Consider the following 15,472-nt stretch of genomic DNA (forward strand, 5'->3'; position numbering starts at 1 on the left):
GGCTCTTTGCTTTCTAACACTTCCACCTACACTAACAATGGGAAGAAACGGAGCAACTGGCATCAAGTCCCACTGGAGGCTGCTGCTGGGACTCCGGCCGGGTCCCCCCCCTTATGGGATCCCTGGTGCTCATTAGGCAGCCTGCCAGGCGCCCGGCTCCTTCGTTAACCCGCCGGCCTCTGCTCTGCTATCTGCCGTGGGGAAGGGAGAACTCCCCTCCCGTTCCCAGGCGATGCTGTGCTGCTTCAGTGGTCAAAAAGCTCATTAAGGGCTCGAGGCGGCGGCAGTCTCCCTGGGCAAGCTGCTGGAGCCCAGCCCCCCACAAGGGAATAAATAAATAAACAGGAAAAAAACCCAAAACGGGGAAAGCGCCACACTTGTAATCCCAGGGGCAGCCGAGGAAATGCCAGAGAAGTTCAGCGCCACGGTTTGCAGACCATTCTGATCCATCGGGAAACTCCAAATTAGGCCAGATTAGAGGAACTGTTAACGTTAATCTGTGCTTTTTAAAGTTTCCTCCTACAGCTTTTCCAGAGCACCTTTAAAATGAAGCGGTGTGAATCCTTTACACATCCTGATTAGTCACCAGGGAAAGGCAGGACAAATCATTTCACATAAACCCCTTACTCCTTTGATGTATGTATCCCCTTTATTCCCCAGATATTTTAATGGCATTTCTTTACACAAACTTGGCTCGAGTGTGTAGAGAAACATGAGAGCCTGTGACAGTGAAAAGGAAAACTAAAAGGCTTCCCATCAGTGAGTCAAAAATGCAAATCCTGAAAAGCCACCAGACCAGTTCCTTTTCCTAGACAAACTCCCTGAAACACGGATTGTCAGGAGCAAGGCTGGGCTACAAAGTCAAGCAAGTTTTACTACCCTGATCTGTTATCTCCTTCACGGGCACATCCAGAGGCTAAACTTTGATATTCAAAGCAGGAGGCTTAAGGCACAGCTATGAGACCTGTCACGCATGAACAGCATGGCCTGAATTGCTGCTGCTCTTTCAGTGGCAGGGCAGAGAGGGAAGCAGCCCTCCTGTCCCACCATGGGGACAAGGTAAAGCTGTTACACATACACAGCATCCAGACTTGCTCCTTCCCTCCACAGAGTATGGCCAGTACCTTCACAAATATCATCCCACTCCTGCAAAGGGTATATTCTTGGATTTGACTAATTCTGTCAAAGGCTGTGGAGTGCTCATGGGAAGAACGGTTTTCCCTGCTTGCAAATGGAAATTTTATCCTCAAATTCGTATTCCCAGGTGCTTCTCAGCTCTTTGATGCTGAATCAGTGACTCAGCAAGAAGGACCTGTTTTGGCTGTCAAGAGACCATGCCCACTCCCCAAGACAACATTCAACTTTCTGCATGGGAGACACCACTCACGGTGCTCTGTTGCTGCAGCCCCTCTCTTCCATACTGTGCAGCCCACTCCTCCCCTTTGATAAGCTCCTGTGGCTGTAGCACCTTCCCCCTGCTCTCCAAACCCTTTTTTTTTTCTCTGTTTTGCTGCCTCCCTGCCTTTCACCAACAAGGATGTTCTTCCAGCATCTTCAGAGACTGGGAAACATGAGGGATGCTAAAAGAGCATGCTCTCCTCTCCTAGTTCATCAAACCCTTCTCCCTTTGCCACTTGTCCATATCTACATACCAAAGAACCACACTCTCAAATATTTTTGGCTTTATATAAATTTTGTAAGCTTGTAATCCAGGATGCAAATGTCATTGCTGACAGACTCCAAGGAATACCTAGAAATAGCAGAATGTGACACTCACAGCAACTAACTCCTCCTTGAACTCATCCCTGGTGATACCTTGCCAAGCAAACTGCTGCTCAGTGTGGCTGATGGGGACACAGATATGTCTATAAATCCAAGAATCCCACACTGGATCTTTGCAAGGGTCTCCTGGTACACACAGACCTCTCCATGGCCAGGTAACTGCAAACTGCTGCTTCCCCTCACTACAGAGACAGATGCAAAATACCTGAAAAGTTACTGCAAATCAGGCAGCTACTGTAGATTTACTGAGTGATTAAATGGAGATAACAGCGCACTTCAAAGAACTCGCACCAAATTCCTGAGGTGCCATTTCGTTGACTCTGCTGGCTTTGCACCAGGCTGGGCTGCACAGCACAGCCTTCAAGCACCATCCTCAGGCCTTGTGGTGAGCCAAGGGCCATTCAGACTCAGCCAGCTCTCATGGAGGTCCCTTGCATCTCCTTGGCCTTCAGGAGGAGCTGAAAATCACCATTCTGGAGAGTAAACCTCTGAGGAGTTTTGTGGTGTGATGGTATTAGATGGTACTAGATGGCTTGAATGAACCCAGCTCCTGTGTGGGGTGGGCAGTGCTGTAACTGGGCACACAAATCAAGCCTTTTAAAACTTGGGAGGAGTGAGAGGAGTAAACAGCATTTCTGAGGATGAGCCTTGCAGAAGAGCAGGGGCTTGGGTTGGCTTTGCATGACATGGTCCCTACTGCCACTTAGAGAGCAAAAAACCTGTGGATGGTTTCTGAAAAGTTACTGTTTGCATTTGGTTATAAAATCACTGCCACAACAAGGAACGTTTTCAGATGGTGTTTGCAAACTGTGAGAACACCACTTCCAAAAGCAGGTTGTAGGAGAGAAAGATGCAGGCACTGGGTATGAGCTCGCCCTCTTCCTCCCCAGCCGCCGGAGAGACCTCTCAAAGCTATCATGGAGAGCTGAGGAGCAGGTCACACTTTGCATCTCAGTGACCCCCAAATGACTTTCACTGCTTTACACTTTCATTTCCCGAGACACAGATTTAGAGGCGAGTTATTTGTTATTTTGTGTCAAGACAATGGAATGTCGCTCTGCCGCCAAATCCTGATTTCCTTTCCCAGATATCAATCACTTCGCACTTACCCTCTACCAGAAAGAAACCTCCCAAAATCAACAAAAACAATGACTACTAATGCAGGATGAATAAGAATCAGTGCAGTTACAGGGAGGGGCTTTTAAAGTCCAAGCTCACCTGTTCTGCAACAGCAGATCAGCTTCCCCCCACCCCGAACACCTGCAAAGGCTCTGCAACCACATTTGAGAGGACCAAGAGAAAGTAAATATTAGCCAGGCAGCCCTTCAGTGCTTCTCAGGAGATGTCAGGAATGTAAATGGTTGCCACAGGCCAGACCAAAGTCCCGCTCAGGGTGTGGTAGGTGCTGTGGAAGAGCCTAAAAGCAGGGCAAATGTGCAGCAAAACTTCGCTTGTCCTCCTGGGTCTCGGCTTCCTACCTGCAATACCGCAGGCTGGAGCTCAGGATGGGTTTTCACAGGATCATGCCATATTTTATGGATGGAAGTGAATCATCATCTAATCAATCTTGGTCTTATACAGCCATAGAACATCAGCCAGTGAGTCTTGCTTCAATAGCAATGCTTGCACCCAAGCTGAATTTTTCCTTTAGAAAGGGAAATACTGGCTTGATGTAATGATTTAAAAGGACAGAGCGACTATCAGAACTGTGGGAAGATTGTCCATGGCAGGAGGGTTGGAAACAGATGATCTTTAAAGTCCCTTCCAACCCAAACCATTCTGTGATTCTAGGATTTCTAATCAGAACCTGTCAAGCTTCATTTTGTTATGTACCAAGTCTGTGGTCTTACCTAGACTCGGAACTTCCTTCATGATGCTCTGGATCTCTGTGAAAAAATGAGTTTGGCCTCAGCAAGGACAGGAGTTTCTGAATCTTCAGCCAGAATGCCAGGAAATGACTCATAAACCAAACTATTTTTGCAGAGATTACCTTTTTTCGTGGCATTATAAAAACTGAGTTCTGACCACGTAGGAAATGACATGTTTTACATCATGACATGAGGAACATGTTTTATGTGTTTGACTGGAACAACAGTTTGAATGTACAGGGTTGGCATGCATTCAGCAATGGAAAGCCTAATTTCTTCCCCTTCCTTTATCTGCTTGTAATTTTAATTGATAGGTTTTTTAAATGGCCATGCCCACTTGCTCCAAAAGTAAATAGGACAGATTAATACAAACGCACATCTACAAATTCCTCATACCCTCATACTGTACATGTGCCTCCAGCACTGCCTACTGTATGCTTCACAAGCCTGCCCACCAGAAAGCACTATATCCTGCTGATAGACTAACTCTTGTTCTTGTAAGAAAGTTGTGAAAGAACTATCATAGCCAGCATCTGGCTAACAATACTAACATTAAGCAAAAACTCATTGATACCTTGAGTTGAAAAGTAAATGAAACATGCACATCCCTCTAGATGTTTGTTACAAATATTAGTTGTACTAGCACAGAAAGTGACTTTTTCACTTGAAAAGTGATTTTTTTCCTCATCTAACTGAAGAGACCCCAGCAACTTGCTCTGTGAAGAAGAGGCCCTGCAATTACACAGGTAACCACAGATAAGTCCTTCTCAAAACTAGAGGAATGAATTGAGTGCGGTCACACTCCCTGTGTTTTTGGTGTCCTGCAAGCTTTTCTCTGCTTAAGCTATGGCGGAATTTTTGATCCCACGAAAATGCCATAGAAGGAAAGACATCTAGCACAAATTGATGATCTGGTGAAGTATAACACCAGTGCTCAGCTGGAAGTTAGCACTGTCCGCTGCCTCCTCCTTGCTGTGCCGCCACTGATCTCTGCAACCCTGCTATATGTTCACAATGAGACAAGTGATAAAGAAATGATACAATTAGAAATATGATTAAATCTTAAGTAAGAATATGCTAGTTTTTTTAAGAGGAAGCACTAAATTTTAACACATGTTCTTCTTTGCCCACTTGAGAGGGCTTTTAAAAGCTGTATTGGCATTTCTTAGCAATAGTACGCACCTTGGTTTGGAAATGCAGACTCACAAAATTATACTTCCTGGAAAAATATGCTCAGAGAAGTAGGTTGTTCCTAACTGAATGACATGTTCAGTATTTACAGTACCCTGCCCCCCCAAATATTTGCTTAACAGTACAATTAATGTTCTGCATTTTTCTTTACCAGACGATGCCAAGCCATACTAGAGCAGGCCGGTGTTGATCACAGATGCTGTAATCACAGCAAGTCAATCTGAGCCAGCAAAACCCAAACTGTGGTGGGGCCCACATTTGATAAACAGTGGCATTATCATAATCTTCAATAACTGCATTGTTTATTTAGAAAATCTCCCTCAATCCCTTAACAAATTAGTCTGCAAGCCACCGGGAGGATTAACTTCAGAAATTCTCCCTCAGATCACAATTACATCTGCTCAGATGTCACAAGTGATAGACATTTGCATAAGTCATACCCAGCCTTTATTACTTACTGAATCTCCAGTGATGTGACTTCTTTCGGGGTCTGTCTTTTCCAACTGAGTTACAAAGCACACCACTTGGCAGGGGCAACCATGCCCTGGTGTGCGAGGTGCTCCCAGGCACACTTGTTTAATTGCCCACCACTGTTCCTGACCATTGAGATTAAGAAGTAAACGACACTGCATCGTGTCCTGGGTACTGTCAGGGCAAAGTCTTTCACCTCGGGTCCAATGACTAGAAGTTATGCCTAGCTGGTGCAGCTATGTGGCTCTTCTCCAAGGAGCTGGCAATCCCTATTCAGCCGCAGGCATATATGCCTCATAACTTACCCACGGCACTGGCAGCCTCACTGGCAGGCTTGGACGGGAGACCCAGAGCTGAGCAAACAAGGCTCCATGCTGGAAGGGTAGCCCCTGCCAATGGGGCAGTGTGGTAGTGGGTGGCCCAGGGAAGCCCATGTGGAGCTGCTGTGTGACGCTTGTGTTTGCCTGTTGGTCATGGGGGGGCACTGTGAACCCAGCACTTAAAACAAGAATTAGCTCCCTTTATGGGAGAGAAAGCAGTAACCAGTGTCATCTGTGTCTTTTGGCACAGTTGTCAAGGTCTGAGTTTCACTAAAACATTGATATTTGCCTTTCTCCCCACTCCCCCAAGGGAAAGTGGTGAAATCAATTATTGGTCCTGAATAAAGAATATATTTAACATATTTCCATAACAGATGAATTTGCGATCATCAAAGAGGGTCTGTGTTTTCAGAAGGAAACAAGATAACCTATCAGCTAGCTTCACAGGCACCTGGTGCAGGGCATGTCTGCCATAGTCAGCATGCCTCTTATGGTCTCTGCAGCAGACCATCAGAGGTTGTTGTATTTCATCCCACCCTATTCAAAATAAAGTGCTACATTAACCTCTCCAAAACAGACCAGCACTGCTCTCACTGCCTGTGACTGCCCATGCCACTTGTGCTTAGGAAGGTATTTGGATTAAAGTCAGGTCCTGCCTGCCCATAGCAGGGGAATGTGAACGGCCACCAAGCTTCCAGGTGCCCATGAGTGCACCAGCATGCAACCCTACAGATCTTGACTTTGGGGGTACAGCTGTGTCACTCCCCAGGGACTGGTGGCTAGGTCAAATCTGGTCCCAGTGGCTCTTGGGTGGGACAACAGGAGTGGACCTGAGTTTCTGAAAGGGCAGGTTTGCATACGCATCCTCAAGTCCTTCAGCACTGATCTGCCCCTGGCCATTGTTAGGCAGCTGCGCTACACAGGATCCCAGAATCAAAACAGAGGCTCTAGTTAAACAAAGACAGTGATGAATGCTAGAGATTTGCTGTAAAGATAATCCTAAAGATAATTTCACTAATGAGTAGCAGGCATAACGCATGTAAGAGTATGAGTAAATGCAGGGGTTGTATAAGACTGAGCTCAAGAGCTTACGCTTTCTATATGGTCAGCTGAAGCAGGTGCTCTGTACAAGCAAGGCATGCTTCAGCAAGACACATCATGCATCTAAGTGAATCTGTGCCATCCTTGCTGCGGTGTGCAACAGCCCCCTCTACATCTGCTGGTGGGCCCTGGAGACTACTACACACTCCTCATCCCCACCACCTCTGCAGCTACCCTATGAGACTGATGCTTGTTTCTTGCTTAGTGTCATTGTTTAACCCCAGCAAGCAGCTAAGCCCCACACAGCCACTCACTCACTCCCCTCAAAGTGGGATGGGGATGAGAACTGGAAGGGTGAGTGTGAGAAAACCCATGGGTTGAGATTAAGACAGTTTTATAAGTAAAGCAAAACTAGGAATTCATTCCCCACTTCCCACGGGTGGGCAGGTGTTCAGCCATCCCCAGGACAGCAGGGCTCCATCACATGTAGCAGTTACTAGGGAAGACAAACGCTGTAACTCTAAATATTTCCCTCTTCCTCCTTTCCCACAGCTACCTCTTGGCATCAGTGGCCAGTCTGTGGGGCACTACTAGTGATCCGCAGTATGAAGCAGGCTCCAAACAGTAAGTTCTGCTGGTGCCACAGCACAGCTGTATGGCCATGGTTAATAAACCCTCAGGATCGTCTTTGGCAGAGGAACCCATGGAAGAGGGAAAAAGCTGCCTTGCCATTCACTCGCCTGCCGGCTGAGCAAGCACAAGGGGAGAGATGCAGCATGCACCCAAGGAACAGAACATCAATTACAGCTCAGGACTTGGCACTGAAACAGAGGGTGTTCTGGCACCTGGAAACAGCTTCCAGCCAATGGATGAGGGACAGATCCTCCCTGGGAAGGAAAGGTACTGGCAAAATGTAGTGCGCGAGTGGGCTGAGAACTAAATCTCTACAGCATTAGCTCAGTCTTTGGTGATGCTCAAGCTCCAGCTTGCCCAGATGAAGGCCAGTTAACTCAAGAGAAACCATCATTTACCACAGGCAGGAGACTTTTGAAAGCATATGTGAGTCTGATTCAGAGCAATGCATCTCCTGTGCTTTGAATTCACAACACACCGAGTATCAGCCCTAACAGCCCCTCATTTCTTTTAAGTTTATCTCTAACTGAAGAATTTGCCTGTCTTCCCGGCAGCTGTCTTCAGGCCAAATACAGGTCTGGGCTCTGCCGGGTGGGAAGTGCACAGGGATGGAAAGCAGCAGGTCCCTGCTAAATGTAACTGCTGTGAAAGGGTGGGCTACCCCTAAGGGAGTCAAGCATCAACAACCACAGCACTCTTCTGTCCAAAGACATGCAAGGAAGGAGTGAATGAGCGGCAGCTTACTACCAATTACCAAATATGAGAGGAAAACTTATCCCAGTTATGGAAAAAAGAGTAACGTTTGTCCTTACTCTCATCCTAGGAGCCTGCAGGCTCAACGGACCAGTACAGTGGAGACACCCTCCAAGGCACCCATCATTTTACACCTCCTGAGCATGGAGGTGTCCATCCCAAGCACACCCACTGCTCGGTCTTACATCCCTTACTCTTGTGAGTCATTCTGTGAGTCATTCAGGGATTTGTTTATCCCATCTTCCAGAGCTACTGTGCTCCACATCAGACACGCTTTGAGAGCACGTTTCTCTCTGCTATTCTCCGGTTTTCTGTCATTTAGGTAAAGCTATCCTGTGTCTCCTTAAACAGACCCAGAAGGAGCTTCTGCCTACAGAACAGTCACGTCCTTAAGCAACTTTGATGCCATATATGTGTAAGTAACACATAAGATATACAGTATATAAATATACATGTACATGCCCCGTATAATTAAAAGAACATGTCCATACTCAAAACATTTTTATCTTGTGCCAAATGATGAATTCTAGCCTCAGGTAATGAGTCAGGTAAAACAGTAACATAAATTTGATGGGGTATCTCAAATTCTGAACAAAATTGCATTTCTGTCATCAGAAGTCTGTGAGAGTGGCTTGAAGTTTTAACTTAATTAAAAACCCCACCAGAATCCCCTGTCCCAAGCACTGCCTATAATCATATATGATCATGTGTGTGCAACGAATGCCAGATATTCCATGTGATACCACTGATACTGAGCATCATTCCCATCAAAAATCCTGGTGGTTTTGCTCCTATTCCAAATCCGTATCAGCATGGCTAAACCTACTGCCTGTTACTCATGCCAGTAGGCTAAGGACCAAAGGGTAAGGACCAGACTCCATCAGGGCTGACTAAACTGTCATCGTGTGGAAAGGAAGCACATTACCAAGGCAAAGAGGGCAGCTCACACCGCTGCTGCCCTTTATGCCAGCTATCCTGTGAACAAGCAGCAAGTTCTTCCTGCTGTTGTCTATCACTTTTGTTTGTTAGGCTGAAATCTTCCCCCTTTTCACACCCGTCTCTCCAAAATAATATAAAAAGTCCCATTTCTTGTGAATTTCTTATATACCTCTTGAGAAAGCAGGTCACATGCAGGTCACCTTTAATTTAATACCTCCCACTGATTTTAATGGCTGCAAGATCAGGATCCCAGAAGGTAATGTGTTTGAGCTAACAGAGCCAGCAAGTAGCTTTCCTCCCTGCCTTCCCCCCCTCATCAGCAAACATCTGTAATGGCAAGTGATTTACAGGAGTCACTTCTACACTGCCTATTTCATTATTACCAAACTGACTTTTCACAGGGTGGCAGCATCACCAGGATGCCGCATTAAGGAAATAGCTGCTGCAGAAGTTTCCCATCAGTTGCCCCTGCATTCAAGTCATCCATTCCTGGAGTCTAAATTCCAGTGATGATCAGCCAAACATCATCCACAGAGCTGCATGTGCCAAAAACCACTCAACCTTTCTTTGTATCCCACCATGATCAACTTGGACTGCAGGAACAGATTTCAGAGCTGTGAAAACTCATCTTCAAGAATTTGCTTTGGACTGAAGTGACTTAGATTATGTATCAAAGCCTGTTAGTCATTCTCCTCAAAAGTGAAAGATCAAAAATTGCCCTCAGCTGTGATGAAATCTAATATTCTCTATGTGAATTACTGTATTATCTGAAAGCTCAAGGAAGACTGGACCCTTTTTTTGCTTCCTACATGCTGTACAAATGTGGAAGGAAGGAAATAAACTGAACAGTTCCTAGATTAGTTTTTAAAAAGATGCTTTAAAGAAGCTTAAAAAAAAGGCACTGGGAAAGAAGGATGAACCTAGGAGAGTACCTGACACCAGACACTTGCTGCGAGCACAACAGGAAACCTCTAAATTGATATTTATTTCAACCTGCACCACAACATCTCTCACATTTCTAAAGCAGGAGGAAAGGGTCCTGCCTGAAGAAGCCTGTCACTGCCTAAGAACACAGTGTTGGGTAGGGAAGAGGACAGGCAGTGACCCCAGTAGCAGGACGACCAGCGTGGCAGCACTCAGCTGTAGGAGAGTGAATACGACATGTTCAAAATGTCTGTATGGGTTTTGATGTTGAAAAGAAGCACAGAAGTGGCACAGGAAGGGACTTATGAATGGGTAATAAAAAACAATCACATTTATTAAATAAAGAAAACCAGTTGGTGGAGCAGAAGGCAATTGGAGGCAGATGAAACTCAAAACAAGTGAGGGATAACAAAGAGCAGGTATAAATACCTCTTCAAGGACTTTTTAATATGAGACATAGACAAATGAATAGAATGGATCTCTACAGGTATCTGGGATGATGGGTTATGCATTTCCCAAGGACAGCATCAGGAAGAGATGTCTAAAAAGGAGCAAAGACCAGAAGCTCCCCAAGCAAACAGCAGAATGGAAGAAGGGGCAAGAAGCCCCATAGAGATGCTGGTGGAGGTAGCCCCTGCGGCCCTGTTGCCAGGGACAGGGTGCTGATACAAAATGTCAGAGCAAGCCAGAGGCAGAGACATGGGAGGGGAGTGCAGAGGGGGCTGGAGGTGGGGATCAAACATGAGCTGGATGCAGGGAGGAGGGAGATGGCTCAGGAGAGGCTTTGCCTGCTCAGGAAGGCTGAGCAGCATCTGAGTAGTGATGGGATGAGGATGTGACACTGTGGTAGGATTTTGGAAACAGCAGAAGGATACAGTACCTGCACAATAATATGAGTGTGTAATTTAAGCAAATTCATGAGTTTTGGGTCCTCTGTTATTCAAACATGTCTTAGCTGCGTCAAGTTTAGACACAACATCCCATTTATCTTGGCACAACTCAAATCCCTAAATTATCTCTGTCTTTTCAACCTCCTCACAGGAACTTTACCTCCAGCTTTGTTAAAACATGAAGTAGCCAAGGAACTGCTCTACAAACAAATACCAGAAGGCTTATCCCTGCTGCAAGGTGCGGCAGGCAGCCTGCAGGCAGGTCTGCAGAGCTGTCTCCAGCTGCCACTGCCCCACAGTGCCCGCTCCGTCCTTCACTATCGAAGAGCCGATGCAACACAGGCAATTCCCAGACATAATGCAAAGGCCTGAGAGCACGCTAAATGTATGTAGGTGAGCATATCCTACTGATGCCCTTTACTCAGTATTGTGAGCTGCCCAAATTTAACAATTCTTCAATAAATACCGCTAAGGGGAAGGTGGTGACCTTGATCTCTAACACAAAGGGTGCAGCGCTGCTCTCCACAGTGACCCTGCTTTTCATCACTTTTATGTCATGTGAGTGGCAAACACTGTGAAGTCAGTGGTGTTTCCTAGCATGGGCCCTCTGCTTTCCCTCTCTGCCCTGAATTCCCTCCCATGCAGTGGGGACGATTCATTCCCCTTTGCAAAACTGGGGCAGAAGAAGAAAATGATGACAGGGTGCATGTGTTAACGACAGGAAAACACCATTTGCTAACATGGCACACCTACCAGTCTGCTTCAACAGCAGCAAGACGTGGAAGTGAGGCAGGGGTTTAATTTTAGCATCCATTGTCAGATCTCTTTGCCTTTTAAAGAGTGTCCTGGGGCTGCCTGGGACCCCTTATCTGGCCAGCAGCCCTTCAGCAAGCTGCTTCTGTGGCTGTCCCTGCATCCACCAAGAAGCTTGAGAGCTCGGACATCCCTCCACTGCATCAGCAAGTGCCAGTAACCCTACCAAAGTGATTCACTGAGAAATAAGCAGACTATGGAAACATGGCATGTTGCAGTTTGTAAGGAAGAGCCTCAAAATGTCCACACACGCATGCATGGTGACACACTTAAGTTTTGCTTCTATTTCTCTGTGCTTTGGATAATACAAAGTATATTAAGTAGATTAATTATTTAATAAGTTTTAACATTTATTTTTTAATACAAAATAACTAATAAGAAATTAATTTCCTCTGTAAAACATCCTCGGGCTAGAAGACCCTATCTAGGAGTCCAAAGAAAACTTTAATCCTCCCATTCAAACTGCCACACAAACTGTGATGAAAGGATGCAGTGCTGGGAAATAAAGAACTTGCTGACTATATTAATCCTTCATCTTCCATTCAGCTTCCTACACCAGTATCCTGTTTCCTTTTTAACAGCCAACAATGCTCCTCTATTTTCTTACGTGATCCACCATAGTGCTATCATGTCAGACTTAAAAGCAACGTTTCTCAGTAACTAACTAGATTTTCTGATTTTTGTTATAGGTTACAGAAGGGCTCTGACATCTATCTGCAAACAGTGACACCGTACACCCCAGCACCATGCTTTTTGGTTCATCACAAAATGGCTGGCTCACAGAAAGCCCCTGCCTTTGGTTCAAAGTGAACCTGCTCTTGAAACCTACCAATGGTGCGGCTGTGGGATGGGGACCACTGAGCACACCTCTGAGTGCCATGGGCTGTGTGCAACAGCACTTTTTGCACTTCTTCTGCATATCTTTTTATATAGCAGACAAAAAATTGATTTAGTAAGACAGCCCTTGATCACTAAAGTGTCAGCCATGTAATATCCAAATCTTCCAAATGAGAGAAGCTTGTGTGAGCTAAACTTGTCATGTTACAGAAGACAACAGTTTTAGGGAAGAATTTTGCTTTGCATCAGAAAATTGTACACCAGTGGCTTGTAGTTACTATGCTAAAGGCTCCTGTTCTGCACAATTCTTTAAAAAGATCCAAATCAGTGAATCCATTGTTTGAGAGGCACTGACACTTGTGAGGGTTTAAAGACCTGAAAACTAAAATAGTTCCAAGTACTGAAGGTTCCCCTGGTAGTACTTCTGAATAGGACATACTAATGTTTGGGGGCTTTTTTGCCTTCCTGAGACAAAACTCAAAAGCCCTCAGAGGGAATTTTCATCTCAGGCAAGGTGAGCAATACCAGTACCACTTATGCAGAGCTGTGGCAATGTGCCTGGTTAGATGAGTAAAACTTAAGTCCCCTGCATACAACAGGTCAGAGCTACACAACCCATGGCTCTATAACTTTACAAATAACAGGTTATCTCTGACACCATTAGTCTTACCTTATTGTAGTACTGCACCTGGACCGAGTGCCACTGCCCATCACTGACCCCTCCTGGAACAAATGGTGCCACTGTAGTGGTTGTCTCCCCTGCAAGGGCAGGCAGAAGGGAAAAAGTAAGTGAGCATCACTGCAACCTCCACTCTGCACTAAACCTAAAGACGGAGAGACCCTCATCAGGCACAGGATGCAGCTGTCTTACTTCACCATGGAGGTGTTTGAGGGTTTGTCCTGTGAAATGGAAAATATCCCCAGATTCATGGAATTATTTTGGTGCACAAATACAAAAATAGATTCTAGCACATCCAGGTAAATTGTGCTATTTTCCACTGTGATTCTGCAGAGTGCTGTAGCACATGCAGAAGGTAGATACAGCCATTGCTGAAGCAGTCAACTGAGGAAAAGATGTACATGAATTTTTCTGCATTTCTGCCAAAGGCAGCACTTTGAGGTGTTTTTAACATGATGGGTATCGTGCCAGGATTATTTTGTCAGGGAAGGGAAGCCTACTCCTAGTCAGAGTTGAGAGTGAAATCCAAAAGCCCTCCAGTGTAAACCCCACAGTAACCTTGGTCCCAATAACATTTTACAATGATTAATAAAATTACTGGCAGCCTTTCAGTATTTAAATTTGAAAGCAAGTCCTTGCCATTGCAATTGTTAAACTGAAGCTTTTAAGCCAGGTCTGAGTCAGCAGAAGTAGCTCAGTAACCAGGCATATCTGTTCCGAGGTAGCAGCAAAATAAACATTGGTGTTGAAAGTACATGAAAGGCATCGCATGGAGGAGGGATTGCTGGGTTTTGGCCTTTTTTTTTTTATTCTTTTTTAACAGCTGGAAAATTCTACATAATAAACCACAGGAAAAATAACTCCCTCCCATAAGCTAACAAAGTTCAGAGTATCGCTGAGCTGAAAATGTACGTCCATCTCTATCTGCAACAAATGCTTTACCCTGTGTGAAGTATTATTCCTGTCTCCTACCACCCTTTAACGCCCATTCTCTATACTTCTGTTATTTAAACAGTACAGATTTCATCTCAGCATATTTGACATCTTGCTGTAATGTTTTTTATCATTTAGTGATAAAAAATCTATGGTGAAAATTTCTGTGAAACGAAGTTCTCTGGTCTCCAATTGTTTTGCTTTGCTTTCTATGAAAAAGTTGCTGCGACAGGTAAAACAGTCAGATCAGGTGTCCAAAACTTGTACTGTTCATGAAAAGCTACTTAAAACTATATAACATAAGCCATCCTCCTTCCAAAGAAAATACCATTTGTAACGTACAGGACCAGACCTGCTCTCAGGTGCAGCAGTGCAAATCTAAATTTAGTTTCATGTATTTTAAAGTAGTTCTTCCACATTTAAATGCATATAAGTGCAAGCAGAATTTATTTTTTTTTCCTCCTCATTCATCCTCAGGGTGCCTTCTAAGCAATTTGATTCAAGTTTAGACAGGCAGAGCAGAGCATGTTATTTCATTGCATTAATCCACTCAAAAGTCTGCCTTAAAATCTAATTTAGACAACTTTGAGGTAATAAAGGGAAATGAAACTGAATAACTTCAACTCAAAGGTCTTGATATGCACTTAAGCATTGCTGGTAGATCGATGGGGTCACTTAGGATTTATCATGAGGTCTGAGTGACTGTCACTGGTGATGAGTGTGCAACACTGAGGTGGGCTCTGCCTCTGCTTCTACTGCTTTATTGCTTGCAGTGTCTCACTTTTCACAGCAATAAACTAAGAGCTGACTAGAGCATGCATGCTCCATTATTATCTCTAATATGGATAATGGGAAATAACAGGATTATTACCTCAGTTACATGCCTGGTACAGAGGTACAAACATCTCACTTGACCTGCATGTAACCCCACTTGACCTACACAACAACAGACCTTCCCAGTTTCTATCCCAGTGGAAAACATCCCCCTAACCTGTGACAACTAGAGGCTGTCTGCCCTGCTGAGATTTGGTAAAGCCATCAAAGCCTCCCCACTGAACAGAGCTGCTCTTGGCCTGAAGCAGGAATGCAAGTGTTCCATCAAAAGGGACTCCAAGATCCTCAGCAAGTCTGGTGAAGCCCAAAAGGCGATTCCTGGTGGCTTCAATGTGCTTCAACCATGCTGTACAGCTGCGTGCTACCCGTGTCATGGCAATTAGGACAGCTGGGCGTGAGGTTTTAGATGAAACTTGAGCTTTTTTAACTTGGGAAACACTGCTCTGCTGAGGCTGGAATGGTTAAGGTTTGCTCTGATCACACTTGTGTCAAGAAAAGCTTCGCCACTGCCAGGGCTGCTTTTCTGGAGGAAAACACTCCCCTGGGAGAAGGCCACAGTGGCAT

At 45.1% G+C, this 15,472-nt stretch overlaps 1 protein-coding gene across 6 annotated transcripts in view; it reads right to left on the minus strand.

The window, feature by feature from the left end:
- The window catches only part of CELSR1 (cadherin EGF LAG seven-pass G-type receptor 1), a 163,952-nt gene that overhangs the window by 52,738 nt on the left and 95,742 nt on the right, over window positions 1-15,472 (minus strand). For all 6 annotated transcript variants that reach the window (XM_057417818.1, XM_057417817.1, XM_057417816.1 and 3 more), the window contains exon 5: window positions 13,133-13,221. In XM_057417818.1, coding sequence (XP_057273801.1) covers window positions 13,133-13,221 — 89 coding nt within the window. The remainder of the gene's footprint in view (window positions 1-13,132; window positions 13,222-15,472) is intronic.

Source organism: Pezoporus wallicus, unplaced genomic scaffold, assembly GCF_028554395.1.
Source record: "Pezoporus wallicus isolate ANWC-B61680 ecotype Strahan unplaced genomic scaffold, APGP_CSIRO_Pwel_v1 contig_5542, whole genome shotgun sequence".
Lineage (NCBI taxonomy): Eukaryota > Metazoa > Chordata > Aves > Psittaciformes > Psittacidae > Pezoporus > Pezoporus wallicus.